The sequence below is a fragment of the Danio aesculapii genome, chromosome 12 (assembly GCF_903798145.1).
Source record: "Danio aesculapii chromosome 12, fDanAes4.1, whole genome shotgun sequence".
NCBI lineage: Eukaryota > Metazoa > Chordata > Actinopteri > Cypriniformes > Danionidae > Danio > Danio aesculapii.
The window spans coordinates 24,148,860-24,165,276 of record NC_079446.1 but is presented as its reverse complement, the minus strand read 5'-3'; the positions used below and the strand labels follow the sequence as shown (position 1 = coordinate 24,165,276).

Sequence of the window (16,417 nt, the reverse complement as noted above, 5' to 3'; positions counted from 1 at the left end):
AATGTATCTGTTGCATTTTCACAGCAGTTTAATTCACTGGATGTTTTAATCCAGAACATAACACAAGGGTTGTGAATTTGAACAGTGCACAAGGGTTAATGATTTCACCCGACCTTTATTAATAAAACAAATATTAAAATTTTGCTTAAGAATAAATCCAGTAAGCTCAGAGAAGCTGAGGCTTTCCAGTTGGCATATAGATTCTTCCCATAGGGGTGTGTGTCTGTATCATCCAAGACAATGCGACATTGGTGCAAATTTAGTTTTACATTACATTGGTCAGTACCAAAAACAAAATTGGAACTATTCTGACAAAATAATTAAAAATTGTATTGCAAAAAGGGTACCCCAAAAAATAAATAAAATTAACAGTAAAATCAAGGTCATATAAAATATATTTAAGAATTTTAATATATAAAGTAATTTTAATTACATATTAATATTTCAAATGCCCCTTTATTATGAAACCGGACACAAAAAGACTGATTTAGGTTATATTGTTTTGATGCTTGAAAACCCCTTTTTATCATTGCCTAATTATTTTTCATATTTAAATTAATAAATATGAAAATATAAATTTAAATTAATAAGTTATTAACTACTGAATAAATATTTCTATCATTTCATTAAAAAAACATGAGTACCACCAAGCCCTATATAAAGCATCACATCACGTCTGATGCGTCAAAACTAAAACGCGCACTACATTAACGTTCTGATTGGTCGAACGAACGTTTACGTCAGGATTCTGTCGCTTGCACCATAGCGTCTTTGATTGTAATTGGAGCGTTTTTGTTTTCTCGCGTCGCGTCTCTCGCGTTCAGTTTTGGTTGGGTGTTCCCTCCCTTTCCTCTCCTCCAGTAACCTCGTTTATTGTGTGCTACGTAGGGGCCCTTGAATCGAATATGTGGACCACGAATGATAGTATTCGGACATTTAATACTGGCTTCTGATGTAGCGATGTAAATATATTTATCTCCGCAGCGCTCGTGATATCAACCGACAGATTGGTATCCACAATAACGTTCCACACGGTAAGAATTTCATTGTTATTTTCATGTCTGTATAGTATATTGTCGCGTACTGTGTAATATAAAACTGAGGACGGTTGTCAACAACCTACATTGTAGATTTCAGGTTCATAAAAAGATAACAAAACAAGCGTAACGTCACTCACAATTTGACCACAGTCCCGTTCCATTAGGCTGTTATTATTATGGAGTCTGCGGTACATATGCTTGGCCTTTCTCAGACTGCAGGGCAGAAAGCCATGGTGCAATGCAAAACAATGAAAAGGAAGCACAGTTTGAAGGGGGGAAACAGTCGACAAAAGTCATAAAATCTGATGTGGTCCTGATGCTGCAGCTACTGCGCCCAGATTTGAGGGATGATGAACATTTCCAAGCAGCTGTTTAATATTTAATTAAGCAATAGCACAGATATATAACACAGATATTGTTTGTTTGTTTATTTCATTTTTCAAACCACACAGGCTTCATCCCATCTCCATTGAATTTCACACCAATGGCTGATTCAGAAAGCACATCAACGTCTGATGGAAAGCTGCACTGCCCACACACACCTCTCTCACTTTCATTACCTTTCCTGAGGGAAGGCAGTGGTCTTCTGGAGAGGAAACCTCCTCAGACGGGGGAACCTCTGAGTCCACTGCCAACCAAACGCACACGCACATATTCAGCGTGAGTAGCTGTACTATACTGCTGACAGAGTACAAATTTTTCTCAGGTCATATCATATGTCTGAATTTAATGTTGTCGCTGGATATTTTCTTTTTCAACCAGTATTTACTTTTTTACTTTGTTCATTAATATTGGGGCTAGTGTTATGTGGCTAAAAGATTGAAAAATACATACTATAAAAGTTTAAGATTCTTCAAGGCAAATAAATAGACAGAACAAAATACAGTGCGACTGTTGAGACTTCATAACAGAAAAATTATGATTTTATTATTATTACTTAGTTATATGTGAATATATTAATGTATATTATGGCTGTAAAATTAAAATGACAAGGAAAATTATTATATTATATTATATTATATTATAAGGAGATTTTTTAAAAATGTTTACATTAGAGTCCTATTATGGGATAGATAGATAGATAGATAGATAGATAGATAGATAGATAGATAGATAGATAGATAGATATTATATTCAACACTATTACAAATAAAATACAATGTATTGTTGGCTTTATTTTAATGAATGAGTATAATTTTTTTTTCATTTGACGTTTACAAACAGAAATCAAAACTGATTCTTGAATGTCTTTGCTCTGGTGTTTTGTCAGATCGGTGAGAGCCAAATCTGGACCCGTTTACAAGGGCGTTTGCAAGAACTTTTCAAGGTCCCAAGGTCATGGATTCATTCGGCCCTCCCATGGAGGAGAAGACATATTTGTCCACATCTCAGAGTAAGTGACAAGACATTAAAAAGAACTTTTTATTTAGCATCTATATGACATTTTTTATAATTAGACATTTTAAATTATGCAATGAAACAGTGCAAATCTGGTTTATTGGTTTTAATAAGACAAACTGAAACTGTCATGACAAAATAATGTAAGGTTGTGTTGCAAAAAATGAGTGCCCAATGAAAAGATTTCAAGGAAAAATCAAGGAGGTCATATAATAAAATGTATTTAACTGTGTAAATTGACATGATGCAATTCCTAATCACTTACAAGCCACTTTGTTATGAACAAAATCTGACACCTTATAATGCAAAATGCAAGAGTATGAAAAAATACAATTGTTTACATATTTATATTTTATGCATATATTTTATACATACAAACAATATATGTATATTTTAATTTATATTTATTTATATAAAACATAGGCTTTAATAACCACTGTCTTAAAGCATATCACTATACTTTTAAACATTTTCCACAAAATAGATAGATAGATAGATGTGTCAGAAGGTAGATTTCTCTGATGAATCTGTTGAACTGCATCCCAATCATCACAAATACTGCAGAAGACCTATTGGAACACGCATTGGCCCGATTCTCATAGAAATCAGTCTCAATTTTGGTCAAGCAAAAATCATGGTTTGGGGTTACATTAAGTATGAGGGTGTATGAGAGATCTGCAGAGTGGATGGCAACATGCCTGAAGTATCAAGACATTTGTGCTGCCCAATTACATTACAGACCTCAGGAGAGGGCAAATTCTTCAGCAGGGCAGCACTTCCTCTCATACTTCAGCCTCCACATCAAAGTTCCTGAAAGCAAAGAAGGTCAAAATACTCCAGGGTTGGCTAGCCCAGTCACCAGACATGAACCTTGTTGAGCATGTCTGGGGTAAAATAAAGGAGAAGGCGTTGAAGATGAATCTTGATGAACTCTGGGAGTCCTGCAAGAACACTTTCTTTCCCATTCCAGATGACTTTATTATTAAGTTATTTGAGTCATTGCAGAGGTGTATGGACACAGTCCTCCAGGCTCATAGGAGTCATACACAATATTAATTATTTTTTCACTGCACCATGACTTTCTATACTGTACATTATTTCTGTTAAGTGACAAGATTTTTGTCTCAGCAAAGTTAGAACTTACTGTCCTAATTAAATACTTCATTAAATTAAATACTACAAATCAATAAGCATGATCATATTTTATTTTGACAAAATAAGCGTAATCTAGAGGCCTTTGTCTTTCATATAAGCCACTTCTGATACCAAATGACCAACTAGAAGTCAAGTTATTATTTGTTGCTCCTAAAACTTGAATAGGTGACAAGACTTTTGTTAGTTTATGGTAGGTAGTTTATGGTTCAAAAACACTATAGTATTTACATATTTATATATATATTTATATATACCTGAGGTGGACTAAGCAATTTGTTGAAAAACAATTTTGACCCCGCTGTCAGATCAATACCAAAACACACTTGCAGCCAATCAACAGTAAGGGGCGTGTCTAAAAGTAAAGTATATATATATATAAAAAGGAGCAGAGACTTGGAGGATTATGTCATGTTTGTTTTGGTGTTTTCAAATAATATTATAGTTTAGTGCGTTTTTACAGATAACTACAATTCTGTTTTTTCTCCTAGTATTGAGGGTGAATATGTCCCTATGGAGGGGGATGAGGTGACCTACAAAGTGTGTCCTGTTCCTCCCAAAAACATAAAGTTCCAAGCAGTCGAGGTGGTCATCACCAACCTGTCTTCCGGAAGGAAACACGAGACCTGGTCTGGGCAAGTGATCAGCTCATAGCTCACACATTCAAGCCTAACACTAAAAAAAACAAAAAAAAACAAGCAGAGAGAGGGGAAAAGGGGATTGGTTTAACTCGAGGTGCTCATGCTGGTGTTGTGTGTAAGTAGGATAGGGATGGAATAGCAATTAGGGTTATGCAACTGTTGTTTTCTCCAGCCTGGCAGATATACATCAGAAAGATGGTAAGAGATCTGTTTGGAAAAATGCTTTGTGATTTAAGTCAGCTGAGATTCGATGCAGCATTGGCAGAACATAATATAACTGTGACACAAAAAGCAGCAGTGCTGCCCTTGTTTGGCATCTTGTCATTTGTATGTACTTAATCATGTATTTATTTTTATTTTATGTACAGAGGCAGTTGAGTTCATTGTGCTTGTGTATATGTTCGAGTCATCTATGTAAACTTGATTTCCTAAACTAAATAATGCACATCAATATGAACTTCCATTTCTTTAATTGTAATTGATAGCACTGATGGTGTTTGTTTTCTGTAAGAGAGCTACAAATCCAAAAATCACAGTGATTAATTCTTACGATAATTCTAATAAAACTGAAATAAGTCAACAAAGTGTTGTTTTCTGTATTTTTTTTTGTATAGATTTTTAAAAAATGTGATATTTTTAATTTATTCTTCCACTTTCAGGTGTTCCAGGCAAGATTTTCTTATTATTAAACAAAAGATGGGGGTGGCACAGTGGTTAGTACTGTCACCTCACAGCAAGAACGTCACTGGTTCGAGTCCCGGCTGGGTCAGTTGGAATTTCTGTGTGGAGTTTGTGGAGTTAGTCATGTTCTCCCCATGTGGGTTTCCTCTGGGTGCTCCAGTTTCCTCTGCAGTCCAAAGACATGCTCTATAGGTAAATTGGGCAAACAAAACTGGCCGTAGTGTACAAGTGTCTGTGAGTCTATGGGTGTTTCCCAGTATTGGGTTGCGGCTGGAAGGGCATCCGCTGTGTAAGACATATGCTGGAATAGATTTTTCAAAGCCCATTCTGATTATTATGAACATAAAAACACTATATATACACACATGATTCTTTCTGAATTTGGAGCTTGCTAAAATCAATGAAGGATTACAAAATCTGGAAGTAAAACGTATATTTAATATCACATTTAAAAAATCAAATATTAATGTTATTATTATACATTATTAATGTAATAACATTTCTACCTAACTAAATAGCATTGCTATTTTGATTCAGGTAAGCAACTGCTTAAGATTCTACAACTGTATCTTTACTGCAGTGTCATGTTTGTGTCATCAAGCTTTCTGGTGCATCACAGTCCATATAGTCAAAGTCCCATTATTGTATTCTATAGTCTTTGATATAGTCGAGCAGAAATACTCACAATGGACATGTGGCATCTGGATATACTGTAATGGGAACACATTTGTCAGCTCTCTGAATATGATTGCGGACCAAGTACACCCAATGTCTGTTAATGGTCAAAATTGACCTGACATAAACCCAACAGAACATTTGTGGCTTAACATGAAAAAGCAGGAATGTGCTACATCTCCACCAAATTTGAAACAGGAGTAGCATTTCCTAGATAAACCGTTAGTTATTTGTCCAAAACAAAAAATAATGAAACTAATGAAATGAAAATAATAACACAAATTATAAAATGTCATCTCTAAAAAAATGTTTGTGTGTGTATTTAGGGACATTTAGTCTTAAAATAATTATAATTATAAATAATTATAAAATATTAACCCACTAAATCATATATTCAACTTCAATTATCATAAAATAATTAAGGATACAATATGTGTTCACTAAATTAAATAAATGGTTGAATTAAAAATCAATTGTCTGTAATATTTTTATTATTTGATAATTTAGTTATTTTAAAAAATGTGTCTGTCCGTATACATTATGATCAACTCTGTTACATCAATTAAACAAAGGCATAACAATCTTTAAAGCACTGATAGAAGAAGCCTGTGACATGATATGATAAAATGCATACATTTCTGTTTGAGACATGCCATGTGGTAAATGGTTTGAAGTTAGCATCTTGAGCTAAAGTAGCCTACAAAATCGTGGAAAATGTCAGCTCTGTTAGTGGTTTAACCATATTTAAAAAAAAAACAATTAGTAACAGATTCAAATGTTTCCTATCGCATTTAAGCATTTTGCATTGTTTTACACAAAATGGTTGAGATTTCAATTTAATGAAGCATAAATGACGTTGCCCTGAAGCGTTTTCGTCATTCACCTTTAATTTTAAAACCACGCCCTTCCCAATCAAAGAAAATCTTAATCTCATTTGGGTTTACGCCCATGTGCTCAGGGCCTTCTCAGTTCCTGAAGTGCAGAGGGAATAATGCCGATTATTTATATTATATTATTTATATTATTAGGTATGGTACTGTATGTAATACAGTCAATGTTACACTGTTTAACGAGTCTTCTTTACAGGCAAGCTACTGTCAAGAATGAAACACATTTTCTCATGATCAACAGATAAGCAGATGTATGTTTGTGAAATATCATACAGTTTTAGTCTGTGTTTTTATCTGAGTTCCATCAAATGAGGTATGTAGTATCTAGAAACATTTTAGTGGTTTTACTGTCTCTGTCGGGGACAATTTTTTTGGTGGAATCATGAAATTTGATGAATGAAGTCCTTTAGCCGTGACTGTTCATGATTCAGCAGAACTAAAGAAACAAATAATAATCAATTATCTAAAGTCAAATACTTTAAAAATGTTTGGTTTCAATGTTACACTTTCACAAATGTGTAGGTAATCTCGAAACACAACCATTCATTGTTTGGCTGTGGTGTAGCGCCATCTACTAGAAGTTACTTGAAACGAAGGGTGCGGTTTGTGTTCAGTGACTGACGTTTGTATAAATGACCACTAGATGGAGCACAACATCAGGTAAACTGGAGATTGCGGTTATATAAATAAATAAAACACAGTATTTATAATAAAAAGCAGACATTTTATTACGAGTGATGCATTCAGTTAACTGCAGTACACGTGAAACAGTTCAACCCTGAGAGTGGAAAACATTAAACCGCGTGCAGTAAAAACATAAAATTTTATTTACACATTTTACACTTTCATCATCCATTTTTTATTGCTCCCTAAGCTCATAAACCAGCAATTGGTTATGGCACACTTCTACAAAAAATAATTACTTTTTTTATCACTGTATATAATCAAACATATATGTACATACACGCCAGCTATATAAAGCCTTGGTTGCTTGAAATTTTCAAGCTGAATTATATTAACCTTGAGTCATTTTAACTTAAATTACAATAAACAGACTTAAAACAGCTTGTATAACATTAATGAAGTTAGAAACACAATTAACAAGGTTTAATAATAAAATAAGTTTACATAAAAACATGTTATCATAACTTATGCTTCATTAAATTTTTTACAGTGTGATATGATTGAAAAACATGATTGAAAATGACTTATGGTGTTTGCTGCGTCTCATGGCCCAGATTCAAGTAAGATTTACCTTTTTCTTAGAAGCTGTAAATGAACCTGACCCATAAATAAATTAACTGGCAAATCTATTGTTTGATAGGATAAATCATTACTGAGGGGAAGCACTAGGTAATATAATTGTGTTGGTAAGGAAAATCTAAGCACAACACAACAAGTATAGTTAAATTTTACAAGAGAATAAAGATTGTAAAAGTTTTAACAGACAACCAACAAACCAACTAAGAAAAAAAGAAAGAAAAGAATCAAAACATATACACTCACCGGCCACTTTATTAGGTACACCTGTCCAACTGCTCGTTAACACAAATTTCTAATCAGCCAATCACATGGCAGCAACTCAATACATTTAGGCATGTAGACATGGTCAAGACCATTGCTGCAGTTGAATCCGAGCATCAGAATGGGGAAGAAAGGTGATTTAAGTGACTTTGAACATGGCATGGTTGCTGGTGCTAGACGGGTTGGTCTGAGTATTTCAGAAACTGCAGATCTACTGGAATTTTAATGCACAACCATCTCTAGGGTTTACAGAGAATGGTCCAAAAAAAAAAAAGAAAATATCCAGTGAGCAGCAGTTCTGTGGACACAAATGCCTTGTTGATGCCAGAGGTCAGAGGAGAATGGCCAGACTGGTTTAAGCTAATAGAAAGGCAACAGTAACTCAAATAACCACTAGTTACAACTGAGGTATGCAGAAGAGCATCTCTGAACACATAACACGTCTAACCTTGAGGCACATGGGCTACAGCAGCAGAAGACCACAGCGGGTGCCACTTCTGTCAGCTATAAGAACAGGAAACTGAGGCTACAATTCGCACAGGCTCACCAAAATTGGACAATAGAAGATTTGAAAAATGTTGCCTGGTCTGAACAGTCTTGATTTCTGCTGTGACATTCGGAGGGTAGGGTCAGAATTTGGAGTCAACAACATGAAAGCATGGATCCATCCTGCCTTGTATCAACGGTTTAGGCTGGTGGTGGTGGTGTAATGGTGTAGGGGATATATTCTTAGCAGACTTTTGGCCCATTAGTACCAATTGAGCATCGTGTCAACACCACAGCCTACCTGAGTATTGTTGCTGACCATGTCCATCCCTTTATGACCACAGTGTACCCATCTTTTGATGGCTACTTCCAGCAGATTAACACACCATGTCATAAAGCGCAAATCATCTTAGTCTGCTTTCTTGAACATGACCATGAATTCACTGTACTCAAATAGTCTCCAGAGTCCCCAGATCTCAATCATCCCTTTGGGATATCGTGTAATGGGAGATTCACATCATGGATGTGCAGTCAACAATCTGCAGCAACAGCGTTATGCTATCATGTCAATATGGACCAAAATGTATTTCTAGAAAAATATTTCTAGTACCTTGTTGAATCTATGCCATGAAGGATTAGAGCAGTTCTAAAGGCAAAAGGGAATCCGATAGAAGAAAGGTGTACCTAATAAAGTGGCCGGTGAGTGTATATCAGTAGTGTCGCTGGCCACCAATAAAAATACACAAAAATGGGTATAAATAAAATATTAAATTCAGTAAAACTTTAAAATAATACACTCATGATACACTAATAAAACTTCAAAATAATGCACTTCTGCACAATAAATCATGTCATTGGATTAATTTATCTGTTTTTCTCCTCTCACCTGACCTGGGAAAACAAACAGGACGTGCTTCATTTTGACGGCTTTTATGACGGATTCATTTATCACGAGACGATGGTTTTATGACTCGACCTTTGTCCTTCACTTCTCTTCTAACCGTCCTAATCATGTACATTAGTGTTTAATAGATCATGAGTGCTTCTGCTTCGGTTGCTTTGACATAAATTTAATTACTTACTTATATAGAAATATATGTAAACAAGCTCCTTTATTGTGAACAGTAGGCTTAAATGATGACTCTGATTGTGAGCTGACATAATGAGCCATCAGGACATCAAAAAGACTAAGATGCCTGTAAATGCTGTCTATATAGGCGGCTCACTAGGTTTTGAGACACGACCACTGATCATGTTGTTCATTAACACACGAGAGCAGAGCGATCAGTGTGAAAGTGCGTCTGTCTTTCCGTCTATTTGGATAAAACAAGCAGCGTTTTGTATTTTCAGGATATTTTCGAGATGAATGTGAAAAGCTTCGGGAAATAACTCAAGAACAAATAAAATGGACTACAGACTGCTATTAACAAACACATTGGAATGTAATTCAGTCTTGACTAAACACTTTGCTGACTTTTTGTCCTTTTGACATTTGAGCATGGATTATCCTATCTGGTTATGTGTGTGTTTCTCGTGGGCATTCCTCAAGCAGAGTCTCTCGATGAAAGAGTCTTGCTTGAATGGAACTCTTCTGATGAATGTCGTTTTGCTGGATGACGACGTGTCGCCCTGGAGTATCAATTTTGTGAAGCCCGCAGTGATGAGAGCTGTTGAATCTGATTCTGAGATCAACTTTAAAAATGGTGACGTATGCTAGTAGCATTTTCACAATGCGAGGAAATTTAGAAACATTCTTTACTAACGACAAATGATGTGATGTAGAGGAGAAGAAACACAAGTTTTAGTGACATCTTAAAAAAAAATTTAAGTGATTGTTCATCTAAAACCCTCTGGTTCCAACTTTCAAGTCTTTGAGTTTCTTTCTTCTGTTGAACAGAAAAGAAGATATTCTGAAGAAAGTTGGAAATCTTTAACCGTTTAACCGTTTAGTGGTGGTCAAAATGACTTAAAATCTTACATTTTTTTATTTCACAATAAATTAGTCAACAACAGTTTCCAAAATTCGGTGTCACTGCTTAGTCTTTTTCAACTTTGTCCTGTAACACAAAGCAGTTTTTAAAACATATTTCGTGAGTTACATTTATTCTGAAGCAGAGTATTAGAAAACACAATGAGCTATTTAAAGAAGAACACTGAACTAGCTTCAAATACTTTCAAATAGCTCTGTTAATGGTGTCGATCTGGCACCTGGTTGTAATTTCCCTTTATTATCTGACAAGCCCTGTTTAGGCGGCAGCTGAAATTGACAGTTTTTATTGACTATAAGATGTTGAGCTGTTCTCTACAGTAACTGAAACCCTTCGACTGCAGATGAAAAGAAATGTTGGTAACACTTTAGTAAATGTAATGTATTTACTAACATTAACTACGTATGAATAATCTTGTAAAGCATTTATTAATCATAGATCAACATTAACTAATGCATTATTAAAATCCAAAGTTGTGCTTGTGAACATTTGATAATGCACCATGAGTTAATCTGAACTAGCATGAACATTAACTAAGGTTAACAAAGATAACTAAATACCATAATAAATGTATTACTAGTAGTTTGTTCATGTTAGTAAAATACATTAACTAATGGACCATTATTTTAAAGTGTTACTGCAATTTTCTTTTCGACAAAATAAGTTGATCATTTAAAACCCGTGATATTGCATCTTTACAGTTTTGCTAACTCATTCAATTTGCCAAAAAAGCTTGGTTGTCTACAAAAGACAATTCATAGGACGATATAATGCAGAGAGTCTCAATACACAATCATTTCAGCGCTAATTGTCTTGACAGTTATATCTCCATTCATTCATATTTTTATTCTCATTTTAGGATATTGCATTAAAAAAAAACATAATGTAAAGATTACATAAATGCACAAATTAAAAAAAAAATGTATGCTCTTAATTGTGTCTGATAATTTTTTTTTAAATTAAAAACATTCCTTGATGCACATTGAAAAAGTAATAGTAATCTTTTATTCTGCCTCAACAGATGATGTGATTTAAAAATAATATACTAACCAGTGAACAGATCTCATCTACACCATCGCAAATGTTGATTTAATTATTGTGCAAACATCCAGGTGAAAGTCCATTTTTAAAATTATGTTGTTTAAGAAGCTTTTAGAACTGTCTTAAACAACAGTTTTACAAACATCAGGCACTGCCTTCAAACATACATGACTTAATTTGTTATTGTGTGTTTTGTCTGCCACTCTTAAGAGCAACTTATTTAATTTCTATAAAGGAAAAAGCCAGATAACGTGATTTAATTATTTTAGTTAATTATGCTATTTTTTAATAAATGTAAAATTTTTACTATCTTGAAGACATATGAGAGAAACAGTGTTTGTTATAGCAATATTTTGATTTTGTGCATAAAATAAATTTACAAATTTAGATGGCAACATACACACAAATACTTTTGTGCTTTTTCAAGCTAATTTAAAATGAGTTGAAACAACACAATTCTTGTGGTTTTTTTTGGGACAACTTAAATATTTTATGTTCAGTCCACTTAAATTTGTAAAAATGATTTAGTTAAGTTAATTGAATTGTGTTGGGACAACATGAAGAAATTGTGTAGAAAACAGCATTTTTTTAAAGTAGCTAAAAGTCTCAATGTTTAAGAGATGTTGGACTGAAACCATTTATGCAGTGACACAAAACTCAGCCGAGAGAATCAAAATGTTTATCTAACCTTTGCTGAGACGAATGTTTTGTTTGCATTTTTTTTAGTAAAACACTCTTATACAAACATGCTATAGTCACAACTAAAATTCCTTCATATTTTTTTTTTATTAAAAAATCATTATTTTTGAAAATAGAAGTCTATGTATTTATAAATCGTTCTATAATTCAAATGGCTTTTTTTGTGAAAACTTTAAATATCAAAGTAGTTCAGTTTGAAATGTTTATTAAATGTCAGTTAACATTTTCAATTGTTAAATTTGCTTCCTTCTTCGTCAAGGTGTGAATTTATCAGTCAGCTTCAGAGGGTTTCAGACCATCTACTACCAGAAAACAGGCTGCAGCAGTAGCGCCTGCGAAGGAGTTGAAATTTTAAATGATCTTGCGGTCAGTTTTGGCTCTTCTTACATACTATATGGGAACTACACTACTTAGAAAGTGTGTTTTCTCTAATGGTCATGATTTGTTTTGTAGAATGCTGGAGAAGAGGGATGTGCTCTGCTGGGACCGACCTGCACATATGCCACTTTTCAAATGGCAGAGTAAGTTAGATTTTGCTCTTGTAGGTTTTTTACTTAAGAATCTACTTCAAATTCAAATACAATATAGTACTCACACTTGTTGATAAAAGGTGTGCTTTAGTGTACTGAAGGGGAATTTGTAGTGTACATTAAGCCTTACAAGAGTTTTAAAAAATAATTACAATAAAAAAGACTTGAAGATTATACAACAAAATATGTATTTTGCAAAACATTAAAAATGAGATCCTAAATGTTCTCTGAAGTCTATAATCTCACACTGAGATTAAATTAAGTTTTAATTAATGTTTAAATTCTTCAACTTTAACCATATTTCAGCACGTATAAACACATAAATTACATATAAAGATGTACTCATAAGTCTAGTGAAATAGTTTAAAATGCACTCTTAAAGGAATAGTTACATTTACTCACAATATAATCATCCTTTAGTTGCTCAACACCTTTATGACAATTATTTAACTTTTCTATTTTTGAACACGAAAGATAGTGGAAAGCAGTAGCCACTGACATCCATAGGTTACTACTATTTTCCAAGTTTCCTCAAAGTTTCTTTTGTGACAAATATTTTTTGTAAGTGTTATGATCGCAACCAGTGTTGCCCTTACAAGCTGCATTACAGAGAGCATTCCCTGTCATTAACTCAAACTACAAAACCCATCCTGCCCTGCAATTACATCGGTTTCAGTTCATCTCCTGATTAGACACACACAGCTGAAGGACATCATCACTGATTACATGGACCATATTTACACCACTCACACACACACATCCAGTGCTGAGTCTTGGTCCACTGTAGTGTTTATTTCTAATTGTTTTCTTTAAATTGCCTTACTGTGTTTTGACATTTTGTTTGTTTATACCTGTGCTCTTTATGATTGTTTGTCACCAGCCTTGATCCCTTCGCCTGTTACATTGTTTACTCTTTAAATTACTTACGTGTTACTGTCTGCTCCTAATTTTGACTCTTGCCTGCCTGACTACCTGAATAAATGTTTATTACAGTGACTTTAAGAAGTAATCAAGAGGACGGAATGGTCAGTAGTAAGGAAATGGAAGATTAAGCTTGCAGTTCTGATTGGTTCATTCAAAATAACGCTCCCAGCCAATCAATTTCTTTTTCCTTTTTTCATTCACAACACAATTTTTCACAACGTTGTTATTGTTTGCTTACCCTCACGTGGCTCCAAACCATTATGAGTATCTTTCTTATGTTAAACACTGAAGAAAATATTTTGAAGAAAGCTGAACATCTGTAACCACTGGCATGCAAGAAAGAACAAATACTACGGAAGTCAATAGTAACAAGTTTCCAGCTTTCTTCAAAATATCTTCTTTTTTGTTAACAGAAGATAGAAACATCAACAGGTTTGGAAAAAGTTAGGGGAAAGTAAATTATGACAGAGTTTTTGAGTGAACTAACCCTTTAACATCATATTTACAGTATACTGTATATGTGGGGAAATGTAAAGAAAGAAATACAGAAAGTCTGATATTTTCAAACACCAGGCAGGTCATACTTTTCTTTTTTATCAACGCTGAGCAGTGGAGAGGTTATTTTTACTTCCAGTTTGACCTAAGTCAAATCAGTCTATGTGCTAAAAGTGAATCAAAAGTTGATTTTTAGGTAGCTTCATATCATCACTAACGACACCAAAAGTAGCCAAAATATAATTGTTTTCCCACCACTTCTGATAATAACTGAAAAATTCTAAAATTACTAATATTAGGACAACTCCAAAACATAAATCTGATTGATGCTTGAGCCTGGCTGCATTTAACGCATAGAGGCTACACTGACTCCTTCCCCTCTTTCCTAGCTAAATAACAGGGGTGTTCTTGAGCTCTTCTTGAGCTCACACTCTCCTCTCTCCGACTAAACAGGAGGGAGCCCCAGGGCTCGAGGATCCTCCAAGCTCAGGGCTCTCTCCCGGAACAGCATGCCAAACACACAGTTACCGCGCATCAGCTAAGTGTGAACTCTTAAAAGGATTTTGAATTGTACTTGACCATATCTGATACACAAAAAGAAAGAACTTGATCTTTAGCTTTGTCTCTCAGCCAATCAATTTCACATGCTCATTGCTGTTTTTCCCTATATAACCACAAGACATGAAAATAAATCCTCTATGTCTACATGTTATACATGTTCTTATTATCGCCCTCTACTTTCGTAGTCTGGAGATCGGTCTGAACCTCAATATGCCCATCATCTCAGCGGGAAGCTTTGGTTTGTCTTGTGACTTGAAGAGAGATCTGACTCGTCTCCTGCCTCCAGCCAGAAAAATCTCCAGCTTCTTCATCAACTTTTGGAAATTTCATGACAAAGTTAAACCTAAGTGGGAAACAGCGTACTTATACAAGAAACCGGATAACACAGAGGACTGTTTCTGGTGAGGATAGTGATATTATATATTAATTGTTTAGTAAAGAAATACAGAAATATTTCTTTGCAGTTTCGATGATCAAGTTAACGCTGATATTTTTCCCTCATCTTTAGGTATATAAATGCTCTTGAGGTGTCCAATGGTGGTTTTTCCCCCAGTTTGCAGGAAATTGAGGTTATACGAAAAGAGGATGACCTCACTAAAGCTATAGCCAAGCATAACCGGCAGAGTAACTGTGAGACTTTCTTTTATTCAAATATTAGTACAAGCTTCAGTTGGTAAATGTATTATATGTGGGTACATTTTGGCCAATACAGATCAACAAAAACTTTTTTATCTTTGAAAGCCAATACCTAGTATAGTCTGATAAATATAAATCTTAATATGTTTTTTTGTTCTGAGCCTGATTACTAAAATGTAAACAAATAGATTTTTTAGACTCAAAGACATTGTTCATCAAAAAATAAATCATTCTGTTATCATTTACTCACCCTCTACTTGTTTCAAACCTGTTTGACAAAAGAAGAAGTTTTGAAGAATGTTGAATACTGGCCGCTATTGGTCTCCTTTTTATTTCATCAACTTTATTCAAAATATCTTTTTAGGTGTTCAAGAGAAAAACAAAGTCAGGAAACACTAAGGGTTTGTCTTAGATCTTGAATAAGTTACAATAAGCTTGCAGCCAATCAGAAGCCTCATGCACAACATTTTGTTGCGGTTTTTGTTAAATTAATGTACCTAAACAAAATGTTCTGCTGTACTCAAAAATCTTCCAAATGTTAAATACATTGAAGCTTGTTTTTATTTGATAACTGATGTTGATTTGTGTTTTACAGTGTTCATTTTATGTGGGACACCTGATGACATCAGGGGTCTGAAGAACGGCACTACAGACTATGATAGTGAAATTGCTTTTCTTCTTATTGACCTTTACAAGTCAGTTGTTTACCTTCTTTTTTGCTTTCTTTAATATAGAGCAACTAATATTACATGTATTTGATATGATATATACAGTTGAAGTCAGAATTATTAGCCCCCTGCCCCCCCATTTTCTGTTTAACGGAGAGAAGATTTTTTCAACACATTTCTAAACATAATAGTTTTAATAACTTATTTCTATTAACTGATTTATTTTATCTTTGCCATGATGACAGTAAATAATATTTGACTAGATATTTTTTCAAAACAATTCTATACAGCTTAAAGTGACATTTAAATGGCTTAACTAGGTTTACTAGGCAGGTTAGGGTAATTAGGCAAGTTGTTGTATAACGATGGTTTGTTCTGTAGACAGTTG

At 34.2% G+C, this 16,417-nt stretch overlaps 3 protein-coding genes across 3 annotated transcripts in view; 2 read left to right on the top strand and 1 right to left on the bottom strand.

Annotated features, from left to right (window-relative positions):
• cby1 (chibby homolog 1 (Drosophila)) overlaps positions 1 to 16,417 on the bottom strand; it is a 142,835-nt gene that overhangs the window by 65,339 nt on the left and 61,079 nt on the right. The window lies entirely within an intron of this gene.
• On the top strand, positions 683 to 4,792 carry csdc2a (cold shock domain containing C2, RNA binding a). The gene is made up of 4 exons (XM_056469544.1): positions 683 to 1,034; positions 1,493 to 1,700; positions 2,311 to 2,433; positions 4,082 to 4,792. The coding sequence occupies exons 2-4, from the start codon at positions 1,525 to 1,527 to the stop codon at positions 4,242 to 4,244; spliced, it is 462 nt and encodes a 153-aa protein (XP_056325519.1). The 5' UTR covers positions 683 to 1,034; positions 1,493 to 1,524; the 3' UTR covers positions 4,245 to 4,792.
• Positions 9,769 to 16,417, top strand: part of gucy2cb (guanylate cyclase 2Cb) — a 30,802-nt gene continuing 24,153 nt past the window's right edge. Inside the window, exons 1-6 of the mRNA XM_056469530.1 lie at positions 9,769 to 10,190; positions 12,475 to 12,581; positions 12,669 to 12,736; positions 14,911 to 15,126; positions 15,234 to 15,355; positions 15,957 to 16,056. Of these exons, the coding sequence (XP_056325505.1) occupies positions 9,986 to 10,190; positions 12,475 to 12,581; positions 12,669 to 12,736; positions 14,911 to 15,126; positions 15,234 to 15,355; positions 15,957 to 16,056 (818 nt within the window). The 5' untranslated portion in view covers positions 9,769 to 9,985. The remainder of the gene's footprint in view (positions 10,191 to 12,474; positions 12,582 to 12,668; positions 12,737 to 14,910; positions 15,127 to 15,233; positions 15,356 to 15,956; positions 16,057 to 16,417) is intronic.

What these genes read in the sequence shown, in the direction of transcription:
- csdc2a (XM_056469544.1), top strand. Translation starts at nt 1,525, where the DNA reads ATGGCTGATTCAGAAAGCACATCAACGTCTGATGGAAAGCTGCACTGC. An exon ending in CGCACACGCACATATTCAGC is followed by an intron (nt 1,701 to 2,310) that starts GTGAGTAGCTGT and finishes GTGTTTTGTCAG; the next exon opens with ATCGGTGAGAGCCAAATCTG. An exon ending in ATATTTGTCCACATCTCAGA is followed by an intron (nt 2,434 to 4,081) that starts GTAAGTGACAAG and finishes TTTTTCTCCTAG; the next exon opens with TATTGAGGGTGAATATGTCC.